At 39.9% G+C, this 11,594-nt stretch overlaps 1 protein-coding gene across 3 annotated transcripts in view; it reads left to right on the top strand.

Moving 5' to 3' along the window:
• Positions 1-11,594, top strand: part of Poln (DNA polymerase N) — a 162,348-nt gene that overhangs the window by 51,398 nt on the left and 99,356 nt on the right. For all 3 annotated transcript variants that reach the window (NM_001289803.1, NM_181857.4, NM_001289804.1), the window contains 7 exons: positions 1,163-1,320; positions 2,701-2,769; positions 3,990-4,050; positions 4,756-4,820; positions 8,695-8,778; positions 9,720-9,815; positions 10,986-11,042. In NM_001289803.1, coding sequence (NP_001276732.1) covers positions 1,163-1,320; positions 2,701-2,769; positions 3,990-4,050; positions 4,756-4,820; positions 8,695-8,778; positions 9,720-9,815; positions 10,986-11,042 — 590 coding nt within the window. The remainder of the gene's footprint in view (positions 1-1,162; positions 1,321-2,700; positions 2,770-3,989; positions 4,051-4,755; positions 4,821-8,694; positions 8,779-9,719; positions 9,816-10,985; positions 11,043-11,594) is intronic.

Below are 11,594 nucleotides of genomic sequence, written 5' to 3'. Positions count from 1 at the left end.
TTCTGGTTTGGCACCAGCTGGACTTCTTCACATTCAGTAACATAAATATATGTTGTTTGCAACAGTAGGGCTTTACCACCTTACGGTGGAAAACAGTCATGGCCTTGGTAATAGTCTCTGATGTTTGGAGGGATTCCATGGGACCCCTTTGGCCAACAACTCAAAAATATATAGCTTTTTCCTGGCACTGGAAATTTTACTTGGTGGCATTATATGGTGATTCCATTTAGATTCATTCCATATATGCCTATATTAGGAAGCTTCTACAATAGTGGGTTTCCATATGACTTTTCAAATGCCTTTAGTGTTAGGTGTACCTCTCATAGTCCCTACTTAACTTGGATCTTCCATCCTCTGTCCCATCGAATCCTTCTGGTTTAGTTCCCCTTCTCCCCACAGCACTATATTGTATTTCCCCTTTCTTGGAAGATCCTCTCTATCCCACTGACCTTACCTAATGTCTGTAGTTATTTGAATTTTAGTACACATATCAAAAGCTTAAAAACTTAACATCCACATATAAGAGGAAACATGTAGTATTTGTCTATTTTGGGTCTGGCTTATTCACTTGGGAATTTTTTTCTCTATCTCTATCCTTTTAACCTTCAGATTTCAAATTTTCACTGGTTTTTAAACAACTGAATGATATTCCATTGTGTAAATGTGCCATAGTTTCATTTTCCATTTATCAGTAGATGGACATCTTGGCTGTTTCCAATTTCTGGCAATTATGAATAGTACAGCAGTGAACGTAATTAAGCTAGTGTCTCTATAGTAAGATGTAGAGTCCTTTGGATATATGCCCAAGAGTGGCATAGCTGGATCTTGAGGTAGATCTATTCCCAGCTTCCGGAGGAACCTCCACACTTATTTCCACACTGGCTGAATTTACTCCCACAGCAATGAATAAATGTTCTCATTTGCCAGAATTCTTGTCAGCATTGTCAATTGTTTTATTGATGTTGGACATGCTGACTGGGGTAAGATGGAATCTCAGAGTAGTTTTAATTTACATTTCCCTAATGGCTAAGGATGTTGCACATTTCTTTAAATGTTTCTCAGTCATTTGTGTTTCATATTTGGAAAACTCTCTGCTTAGTGTAAAGATGGGAAACAATTGCCTGTAACTTGAATGAATGCTAAGTGACCTTTTCCTTTGCAGTTGCTGATTTTGTAGGACTAGATCCCAGAGTTGCTGCATGGCTCATAGACCCCAGTGACACTGCACCTTCATTTGAAGATTTAGTAGCAAAACACCTAGAAAAGTCCATCACAGTCAAACCAAGCAGCACATTCAGAGAAGCCTCAAGAAATACTTTGGTAAGATGTTTAAGATAAGGTTCTGTCTACCTTAATATAGCCCTAACTTTTCCCACTTCATAAACAATCTAATAGTAACCAGAATATAGCCAGCACCCATTTTCATGTCATTGTCCTATCCAAATCCTTTATTGCTGAGGTGTTTCTGGTAGAGGTCAATGAATAAAGATGAGAGATTTCCAGGCATGTCTCATTATAGTATACTTTTATGGATTCTCTAGTGTCAGTAGCACCTCCTCTGTGAGCAGAGGACTGTCCTTTTGTAAATCTTTAGCACTAGTGACATGTTCTTGTTGACTGACTTTTGGGGACAGCCACCTCAGTCTAGGTAGAGAAGACAAGGTGAGTTTCTTCAAGCCCTCTTGTGCTGTGGATACCCCTGGTCTTCAAAAGCTACCTCTCCTGAAGGAGATATGTTAGCGAGCAGTGCAGTCACAACCATGATCCCCCTTCTCAGCCACATGGTGGAACACTACAGATGAACATTCAGTTGTGAGAACCTGCACATCCTGCCCTTCATCCTCATAACTACCATGTGTAGAGTAAGGGTCTGTGTCCCATAGATAGATAGATAGATAGATAGATAGATAGATAGATAGATAGATAGATATATAGATAGATATATAGATAGATAGATAGACTGTAAATACCAGAAACACTGAAAGGTATACCAGAAGGTCATGAAATATATTTCAGAATCAGAGAAGAACTTCTTACAGGAATGGAGATCTGGTCCTGACAGCCTGGGGAGTGGTTATGTAGGAGCCAAGATTCCATTTTAGCACTTGGAAAGTATCCCTCTGCCCTCACAGGTCATTATAATCCTACTCAATATGGCAAAGAGTCCCCAAACAAGCTGAAACATGACTGCAAGAAATTGTCCCCTCAGTATAATCAGTCCCAGTTTACATAGGGGGTACTAGATGTGCGCATGCTACTGCTCCTCATCTTAGCCAAGGTATATTTGATGGTTCAGTTTGGATTTATGACTTTAAGCCTAGTTGTTTTTTACTATTATCATTATTATTATTCCCACATATTATTGAGGAATAAGATGGCCTGCATGGAATGAAAATCAGCACTAGGGAGTATGTTCTTTTAATGCAAGTTGGCATAGATGCTTAGTGATGCTGGTAAGTCCGATCTAGAGCTTCCACTCTTTATTTCTGAGCCCCCATGTCTTTGCATCATGAGAATATGAGAGTTTTAAATGCAGTTCCAATCATGGTTGTTGGCCAGATGAGGCCATGGGACAACTTTGCAGTACATGAGGAGCATCTTCCCATGTCACTAGAAACATTTTTGTAAGTGATATCAGTTCCCAGACTGTGATGAGAATTTTTCTAAGTTCATCTAATTTTAATGTATTCATTTTTAAAGAGTCAGAATGTATTTATGAATCTGAAGATACTCTACGACCTTACAATGGATCTTTGTTCTAAGTTGAAGGCAAGTCATTTTTTAATACTGTACTTTCTAGCTGTGTAAGACCTGTGTTTTTGTTTGTTACCCACACTCACATGAAGTGAATGCTTGACCTAAGGCCAAGTTAACCTGTGCCTCATTTAGAAAAGGAAAGACTAAAATGATAATTCCTGCAGTTTTAAAATATGTTCTGTGTATTGAAAGCAATTGTTTCAAAACGTCACATTTAAATAGAGTGTTTCTGATGCTAAGAGTTATTTTAGTTAGTAGTAGAATGGACCCAACTTGTTTCAGTTAGATTCTTATTGGGATGCTGTAGCCAGTGAAGAGACAACTGAGGAAAACTGAAGGAAAGACCATGTTCTGAGGCAAAGGTGAAGGAGACGGGAAAGATGAGAAGCTTCCTAGGACAGGCTATATAGCTGGAGGCTTTTCCATCCCTGGCTCTAAGTCAAGCTGCTTCTCTCCTCTCCTGCCCTTAGGAACTTCTCAAACAGGAAAACTGTCTAAGGGTTGAGGAAGAGCTCATTTGATGTGTCCTAGAGAGGATCAGTCTACCTTAGAGTGCAGGTACAGACAGAGAAATTGAGGAGAACTAGAAGATGAGGCCCAGCATTCTTAGGCAACAGCAGGAAATACTACAGTAAACATCATAGAAAATCTGGTGTGATGGACACCCTATAATCCCAGCACTTAGAGAGTGAGAGTAGGAAGAAGTTCAAAAGCAGGCTCATCTATGGAGCGTTTGAGGCTAGACTGGGATACATGACACCCTGTGTATAAATAAGGACCTATAAATAAACAAACAAAATGGAAGGTAATATGCGTAAAAGAGGAAGGATTCCATGCTCTTAAAACAGGTGGTCTAACATAAAAGATTCCAACACTCCTGACTAGTCTGAAGGGCCAATAATGCAAGATTGAAAACTAAATAAAATGATTGAAATTCAGTGAGCCATTCTGAGGTTAAAATGGAAGACTCAAATCATACAAATACTCCTGAAAGTGAGAAAGCAAAGGCCTTGTGAAATTTTGGAATATATCTACCAGATATTCAGATAGTAAAGAAATAATCTCTGTGATGGAAATAAGAATTTTATCTAAAAAGAATGAAGCTATGATGAGAAGCTACTTCAGACTGAGGTAGCTTTAATCATAACACAAAAAAGTCAAGTTGCTTTTCAACAAAACGTAAATAACAACAACTCAAATCTATATTTATATTATCTCTTCCTGTAAAGCAGGCTTATGGCTTATGGCAGCTATTTTGCACTTTGGAGCTTCCATTGATACCAATTTTGGCAGGTGAGTTTCCATAAAAGCAAAGCATAGTCATCCTTTTGGAGCATCTTTAAATTGTTCAGGAATGAATTTTCTGTTTACCCTATAATAGAGTGGGTACTGTAGTTCATCCAAAGAAGTTGCTAGTACATGGTTTTCTCTTCTGCAACAAGAGAGTTTGGGGGGCATCATTTCCTGGTCTCGAAGGACTTGAACATCTGGCATTCAGCTATAAAGATCCTCCCTGTTCTGTCTAGCCAGAAGGAGGTCTCATTGGCATTTACCAACCTGTGTTATCTTAACTTAAGGCTAATCCTATAGTTCTGTGCTTTTCTCCTCTAGTACTTAAGACCCTCCATTTAAGCATCCTCCGAGACTTTTGCCCATCTGCCTCTGACCAGGTCCTGCTGCAAAGCCAGGAGTGACTCTCCATCCAGAGTATGCAAAGAGCCAGACTGGGGCCAATATAGTCCCACATCCTTCATACCTGGGAACTGAGCCCAGGACCTGGCTTATATTGGGCAAGTGTTCTGTTACTAGATTGTATCCCCAGCAGTCCAATTATTTTGATGCTTCTGTTTCCTCACAGAACAGAGGTTGACTTCAGTGAGACCTGAGTAAATGAACATTGTTATCATTAGGTCATCAAAGAGTGGGGCTCTTTAGTCTTCTGAAAAGGATTGATTAATACAATGAAAACATGATCTGCTTTTGACTTTGATTTCACAGTGATGGAAAACCATAAGATTCCAGTTGACAAAGAAGAAATGGAGAGGACATCGGCACTCCTCGGGGTAAGCTATCATTTCAGAGTCTGTACTTGTCATTGCTCTTGTAGATTCTGATTTTCTTTCCTTCACTATTGGTCCTAGTGTGGTATTGGTACTGTTCTTCCTTCTCCTGTACTCCTAGAGGGGAAGATCATAACTTGAAGACTTTATACCTCACTGACATCTACTGCACTGAATGGTTTGAATAAGAATAGCCCCAATAGGCTTACATATTTGAATGCTTAGTTACCAGGAAGTGGCACTATTTGAAAGAATTAGAAGGATTAGAGATGTGACTTTGTTGGGGGAAGTGTGTCATGGAGGGTAGGCTTTGAGGTTTCAAGAACCCATGCTAATCCCAATCTCTCTCTCTCGGCCTTTGGATCAAGATATAGAATTCTCAGCACCATGTGTACCTTACCTACAGGTCACCATGCTCCTCGCTGTGATAATAATGGACTAACCTCTGAAATTGGAAGCAAGCCTCCAATTAAATATCTTTCTTTGATAAGAGTTGCCTTGGTTAGTGTCTCTTCACAGCAATTGAACAGTGACTAAGACAGAAGTTGGTACCAGGGACTGGGGTATTTCTGTGACAGACCTGACCATGCTGTTTGTTTGGAGGAATGTGGAAGACTTTGGGACAATGGATGAGAAAAGTGATTGAATGCTTTAAGCAGAATTTAATGGGCCATTCTATTAGGAACATGGGATATAGTAATGCTGAGAGCAATGTAAATTATAATGGCTGAGCTCAAGAGGTTTCAGAGCAAAGAATATTAGCAACTAGCTTAGAAGTCATTCTTGTGATAATTTGGCAAAGAATGTGGCTGCTTTTTGCTCTTGTCCTAAAAACCTGTCTGAGGCTAAATTGAAGAATTTTGGATTAATGGTATTAGCAGAAGAGATTTCAAGAAAGGCCAGTATTGACACTATATCCTGTGGTTATTAGTAATCAATCTTATGTAGATCTATACTGAAAAGGAGCAAGCTGGACAAAGACAAATATAAAATATACAGTGTAAGGAGAAAAAAAGCACCAGAAAAGGTGATGTTAGAGCCAGGTCCTGAGCTCAAGGAGTTGAGCTTAAAGGTGAATCCCAGCACATGGGAGGCAGAGGCAGGCAGATCACTGAGTTTGAGACCAGCCTGATCTATAGAGTGAGTTCCAGAACAGCCAGGACTACACAGAGAAATCCTGTCTTCAACAAATAAACAAACAAGAACTTAAAGAAAAGCCTGATGCTAAATGAAATAAAGGGAGTGGTAACCTCAGGAAAAGACCCCATCCAGCTAAGCTTCCAATTTATAAAAAGGAACTAAAGAAAAGCTTAAGCCATAAAGGAAGCCATCAACAATAGAAAGCTGATGCAAATGTAATTGAACATGGAGGCCAAGTTCCAGACCCAGCAAGCAGCAGAAGTTGTCAGCTTTGGCCACAGCTATTTGTTTCTTCTGGCCTTAGAGTCAAGGATACAAGAAGCAGTTGTGGAATATCTCTCCACTGAGGCTAGCTGTGTGTCAGAGGTGTCAATTCATGGAGGCTCAGAGATGCCGTTTTTTGAAGCTATGAAGGTAAATCCTGGATTGTGTTGGAGATATCAAGATGTTGGAGATGACTGAGTCGTGGGATATCACTGAATGTGGAACTAGTCCAAGAGAGAGAGAAAACTGGGTTGTAGTCAACAAAGCTAAAAGGAATTGGAGCTCTAACGAACACTTTGGCATCAGACATGGAGATGCAGAGTTTGGAGTTTGCCCTGCTGGTTTTCAGTATTGCTCTTGTCCAGTATTTCCGCACTTATGCTTCTTTTCTTCCCTTTTGGAGTGGTATGTATATTCTGTGACATTGAATGTTGTATGTGATCTGCTTTTTTATTTTGGTTTTACAGGGGGTTACAATTAAGAAATTGCCATGAATTTCAGAGACTTTGAATTTTGGATTGTTAAGCATGTTGAGACTATGATAGACTATGGGGACTTTTGAAATTGGTCTGAATGCATTTTTGCATTATTTTATGGCTACAAGCCTATGTTTGAGGCCCAGGGACTGGAACATTATTGTTTGAATAAGAATGGTCTCTGTAGGCTTATATATTCAAATGCTTAGTCACTAGAGAGTAGCACTATTTTAAAAGATTAGAAGAATTTGGAGGTATGGTCTTGTTGGAGGAAGTGTGGCACTAGGGGTGTAGGCTTTGAGGTTTCAAAAGCCCATGCCAAGCCCAGTGTCTGTCTGTCTCTGTCTCCATCTCCACCACCACCCCCTCTCGACATCCCCCTCTCTGTTTGACCTGTGGATCAAGAGTAGAACTCTCAGTCAGGTGATGGTAGCATAGCCTTTAGTCCCAGAACTCTGGAGGCAGAGGCAGGTGAAGTTCTGAGTTTGAGGCCAGCCTGGTTTACAGAGTGAGTTCTAGGACAGTCAGGACTACACAGAGAAGTCCTGCCTTGAAAAATCCAATTAAATACTTCCTTTTATAAGTATTGCCTTGGTCATGCTCTTTACAGCAATATAGTAGTGACTGACATGCACTCATGTAGGGAGGACAAGCATTGACCTAGTGTGTGTTAGGGGCAGTTCATCAGTGGACCACCAAGTTAGATTATTTTTCTTGTAAGGACATTTGCTCCCTACAGTTCATCCAAGGAACTGTGGTACATTTCCTAAAGAATGAAATGATGGAAAGGTACATAAAGATGTATGAAAATTATTTTTTAATTCCATCTAAACAACCCAAAAGATAACTCTGGTATCTATCATCCAGGTTAAACCATGGGATATCTTTTTTTTTTATTTCATTTTTTTCTTTTTCTTTTTGTTTTAGTTTTTCTAGACAGGGTTTCTCTGTACAGCCCTGGCTGTCCTGGAACTCACTTTGTAGACCAGGCTGGCCTCGAACTCAGAAATCTGCCTGTCTCTGCCTCCCAAGTGCTGGAATTGAAGGCACGTGCCACCACCGCCCGGTACCATGGGATATCTAGAGCCTTATGTGCTTTTCCTGGCAGAAGTGTATTATGTTACCCAAAGTACTACTACCCCGTCTTAGAAGGGATTTCATTCTTGTTATTCTTCACATGTTCTCTATTTCATTGTCTAAACAATATAGTTTGGCTTATTGTTGAACTGTGAGTAAATCAATAGTTTGTATACAGCCTCTCAATTGTCTGCATCTTAGCCTTGATGTTATAGATGTATTTTGCTCAGTGCTACTATGCTCTGCCAGGGTGATGTCTATCCCAGGCAAGAGGCATCTGGCTGTCTATAGGTTGCAACTATCATAAACCATGTATCAGTTTGGTTTGTTTTCCTTACTACTGATGAAGTAAGTTGTTTTCTATCATCATTGGCTATTGGTTTCTCTTTGAAAACAATCATCAAGTCTCTAAAATGTTTAGTGTGTGTGTGTGTGTGTGTGTGTATGTGTGTGTGTGTGTGTGTGTGTGTGTGTGTGTGTGTAAGTGTGTGTAGAGGTTCAGGGATTCAGTTTTCCTTCCACCATGTGAGTCCCAGGGATGCAACTCAGGTTATCAGGCTTGTGTCTTTTACCCATAGTCAGCCCTTCATTTAAGTCTTTTATATGTCCTCTACTGACTTAGAGGACATCTTGATCTATTGTGGTTGTAAGCTGTAACCCATACCTTTGCTTTCTCTGTCTTATTTCTCATAATAATGGATCCTTTTTCTAGTTCTAATAGTGATGCTCTCATTTTGAAGTACTTTTATTTTTGCTTAAGTTTTAGCCATCACAAGTCAATATGTATGCTTTTAAATGTTCATTTTGGTAAATTATAGGTGTCTTTTTATTCCATTAAAGGCTTTTGTTGAGAGTTGCTTGATGAGAAGTTTAAATTATTTTATATCATAAAGTCTGTGAATGATGTTTCAATTTTTCAGGCTCGCCTCAAGGAATTGGAGCAAGAAGCCCATTTTGTTGCAGGAGAACAGTTTCTTATAATGAGTAATAATCAACTTCGTGAGGTAAGGCTCAATTTCATTTTTTTATTTATTTTGAGACAGTGTCTCATTCTGTAGCCCAGACTTGCCTAGAACTCCCTATGTATATGCTCACTCCAACCCATGACAGTCCTCCCATCTCACCTTCCCAAGTACTGAGATTACAGCCATGGACCACTATACCTGGTTGGTAATGTTAAATTTTATCCTTTCAAAAATTAAGTGTTTTACTCAAGAATTTTTAATTAATTTATTTATTTTTATTACACTCCACATTTTATCCACCCTCCCACTCTGATCCACCCTCCAACTGTTCCACATCCCATACCTCCTCCCCACCCACCTATCTCCATATGGATGTCCTCATTCCCCATCCAACCTGACCTCTAAACTCCCTGGGGCCTCCAGTCTCTTGAGGGTTAGGTGCATCATCTCTGAATGAACACAGACCCCAAAGTCCTCTATGTATATGTGTTGGGGGCCTCATATCAGCTGATGTATGCTGCCTGGTTGGTGTTCCAGTATCTGAGAGATCTCTGGGGTCCAGGTTAATTGAGACTGCTGGTCCTCCTACAGGATTGCCCTTCTCCTCAGCTTCTTTCAGCCTTCCCTAATTCAACAACAGGGGTCAGCTGTTTCTGTCCATTGTTTGGGTGTAAATATCTGCATCTGACTCTTTCAGCTGCTTGTTGGCTCTTTCGCTCCATAACATTACTCAAGAATTTAAAAGATGGTTTATTCTGAATATATAATACTGTCTGCAAATGATTTAAAGTATTCATGTTCTCACAAGTGATGAACATTATGAGATACATTAAATCAAAGTCTTTATAAATGAGGAGCTAACCCTGTTACTATCTATTCAGGTGTGTGTATCTTCAGAGTAGTTTCTATAGCTGTGATGGTTATGTTCATTTTTTTTTTTCAAATCTGGATCTTTTTTACATGCATTGCTTTTGTTAAAGATCCTCTTTGGCAAGTTGAAGCTGCACTTGTTGAGTCAGAGGAAACATCTTCCCAGAACTGGGCTGCAGAACCAGCTGTCCACATCAGAAGCCATGGTAAGCCATGGTCTAGCTTCCTTGTCTTTCTGACATGTCCATGTATCTCCACCAGGTATAAGCTGCCTTCTGTGCTGGCAGCAGACCATTTAGACAAGGTGCTCTCACTCAGAGTTATGCTCCTGGCTGTATATCAGGAGATGAGCAGGTAGCTGCCCTCCAGGAATGTCTGGCTGATTATACTTCTGGAGAAGGATAATTTAGTGCTTTTAAGTGTGTGTGTGTGTGTGTGTGTGTGTGTGTGTGTGTGTGTGTGTGTGTGTGTGAGAGAGAGAGAGAGAGAGAGAGAGAGCATGTATATGTGTGTATGTGCATGTGTGTGTGAGAGTACCTATGTGTGTATTTTATGTGTGCACATATTTGTGTGTCTAGGCATATGAGTGCATTTGCCTGTGAGGCCAGGAGAGAAAGTAAATGACAGGACAAAGGACTGGAGGAAAAAGGCAGATTTTGACATATTTTGTAAGGAGAAACCATAAGATTTGCTGTGAGTAAGGCTGGAAGGTCAAAGATGATTTCAGATGTGACTGATCTTTGCAGTCTGTTCTGTTAGACCATCTTTAGTAACGCTGAGCACTCACAGGCACAGGCACAGGCACATAGAACCACCTCCTGTGACCACACAGTGCACCTGCTCTCATGGCAGAGAATACATATCCCAGTTCCCTAGTAGGTCCTGCGCCTTTTTCAGACCTTGAGCTCTATGACTGCTGGCTGCTTTTTCCTCTTTTGAACTTCATATTTACAGATTGGGATCAGTAGTACTGTGTGTTCAATACTGTGGCTTTAGGATTTCAAAGCTTATGCCAGCTCCCTGAAGTTTCACCCAGTCAAATGTTGGGTGCTGCTGTAGCATGGATTTTATATTTGGGGACACTTGATTTATTCCTTTATGTGAGAATTAGATTTTGGTAATTTAAGGTCTGAAGAAGACTCTTATTTCTCAGCTTATATGAAGTAATTTTAACTCCTGACTAGATGTCAGAATGATTTTATAAGGGTTGGGATTAAGAAACTTGATATGGGAGTAAGATACTTTGTTACGAATCTTCATTTTGGAAAATATGTTAAATTATATCATTTATTACAAGCACACCCTCCAATTGGAAGTAAACATTTGGAATGTTGAAATGAAGAAATTATATTGGTAATACATATTTTCATTTTTAGTTAAATTCTCTACAAGACCTTCACCCATTACCCAAGTTAATTTTGGAATATAGACAGGTAAGTTGATTCCCTTCCCCCCTCTCTCTCCCCCTCGCCTCTGTGTGTGTGTGTGTGTGTGTGTGTGTGTGTGTATAAATGGTTTGTGATGAAGGAGAACTATCTAACCTGTCTATTCACAATGTCGTATTTGTTGACATGCTTCAACAGAATTCTAAGGAGATAATATGTTCTCAACCAACTTTATCATGTCTTTTCTGTCCTGACACATACTTGTCCTTTTTTTCATGTTTTCTGTAATCCAGTAATCACAATTACAAACTGAACAATAGTGCTATTATTTACTGTGCCCTTGTCAGCCCTACTTCTTCATCACTGGATGTCATCTTACTCAAGTCCAAGTCTACTCTGTCTAACACTGGAACCCATGGAGTCATATGAGGAAGGAAATTGATGGCCTGTACCCAGTTTCTTCAAGTGAAAATGAGACGTCTACTATTTCTCACGACAATCTTGTCATTCCCCTAGTTCCCAGGCTCCAAGACAGCGATATTTACTAGGGGTTTAGTGGCATGCCCCCTTTCCTCTCTTAGCTAATCATGTTTTCTCGAT

Source organism: Mus musculus, chromosome 5 (assembly GCF_000001635.26).
Source record: "Mus musculus strain C57BL/6J chromosome 5, GRCm38.p6 C57BL/6J".
Taxonomy (NCBI): Eukaryota; Metazoa; Chordata; class Mammalia; order Rodentia; family Muridae; genus Mus; species Mus musculus.
Note: the sequence above shows the minus strand (reverse complement) of the source record. Positions and strands in the feature narration are given on the sequence as shown.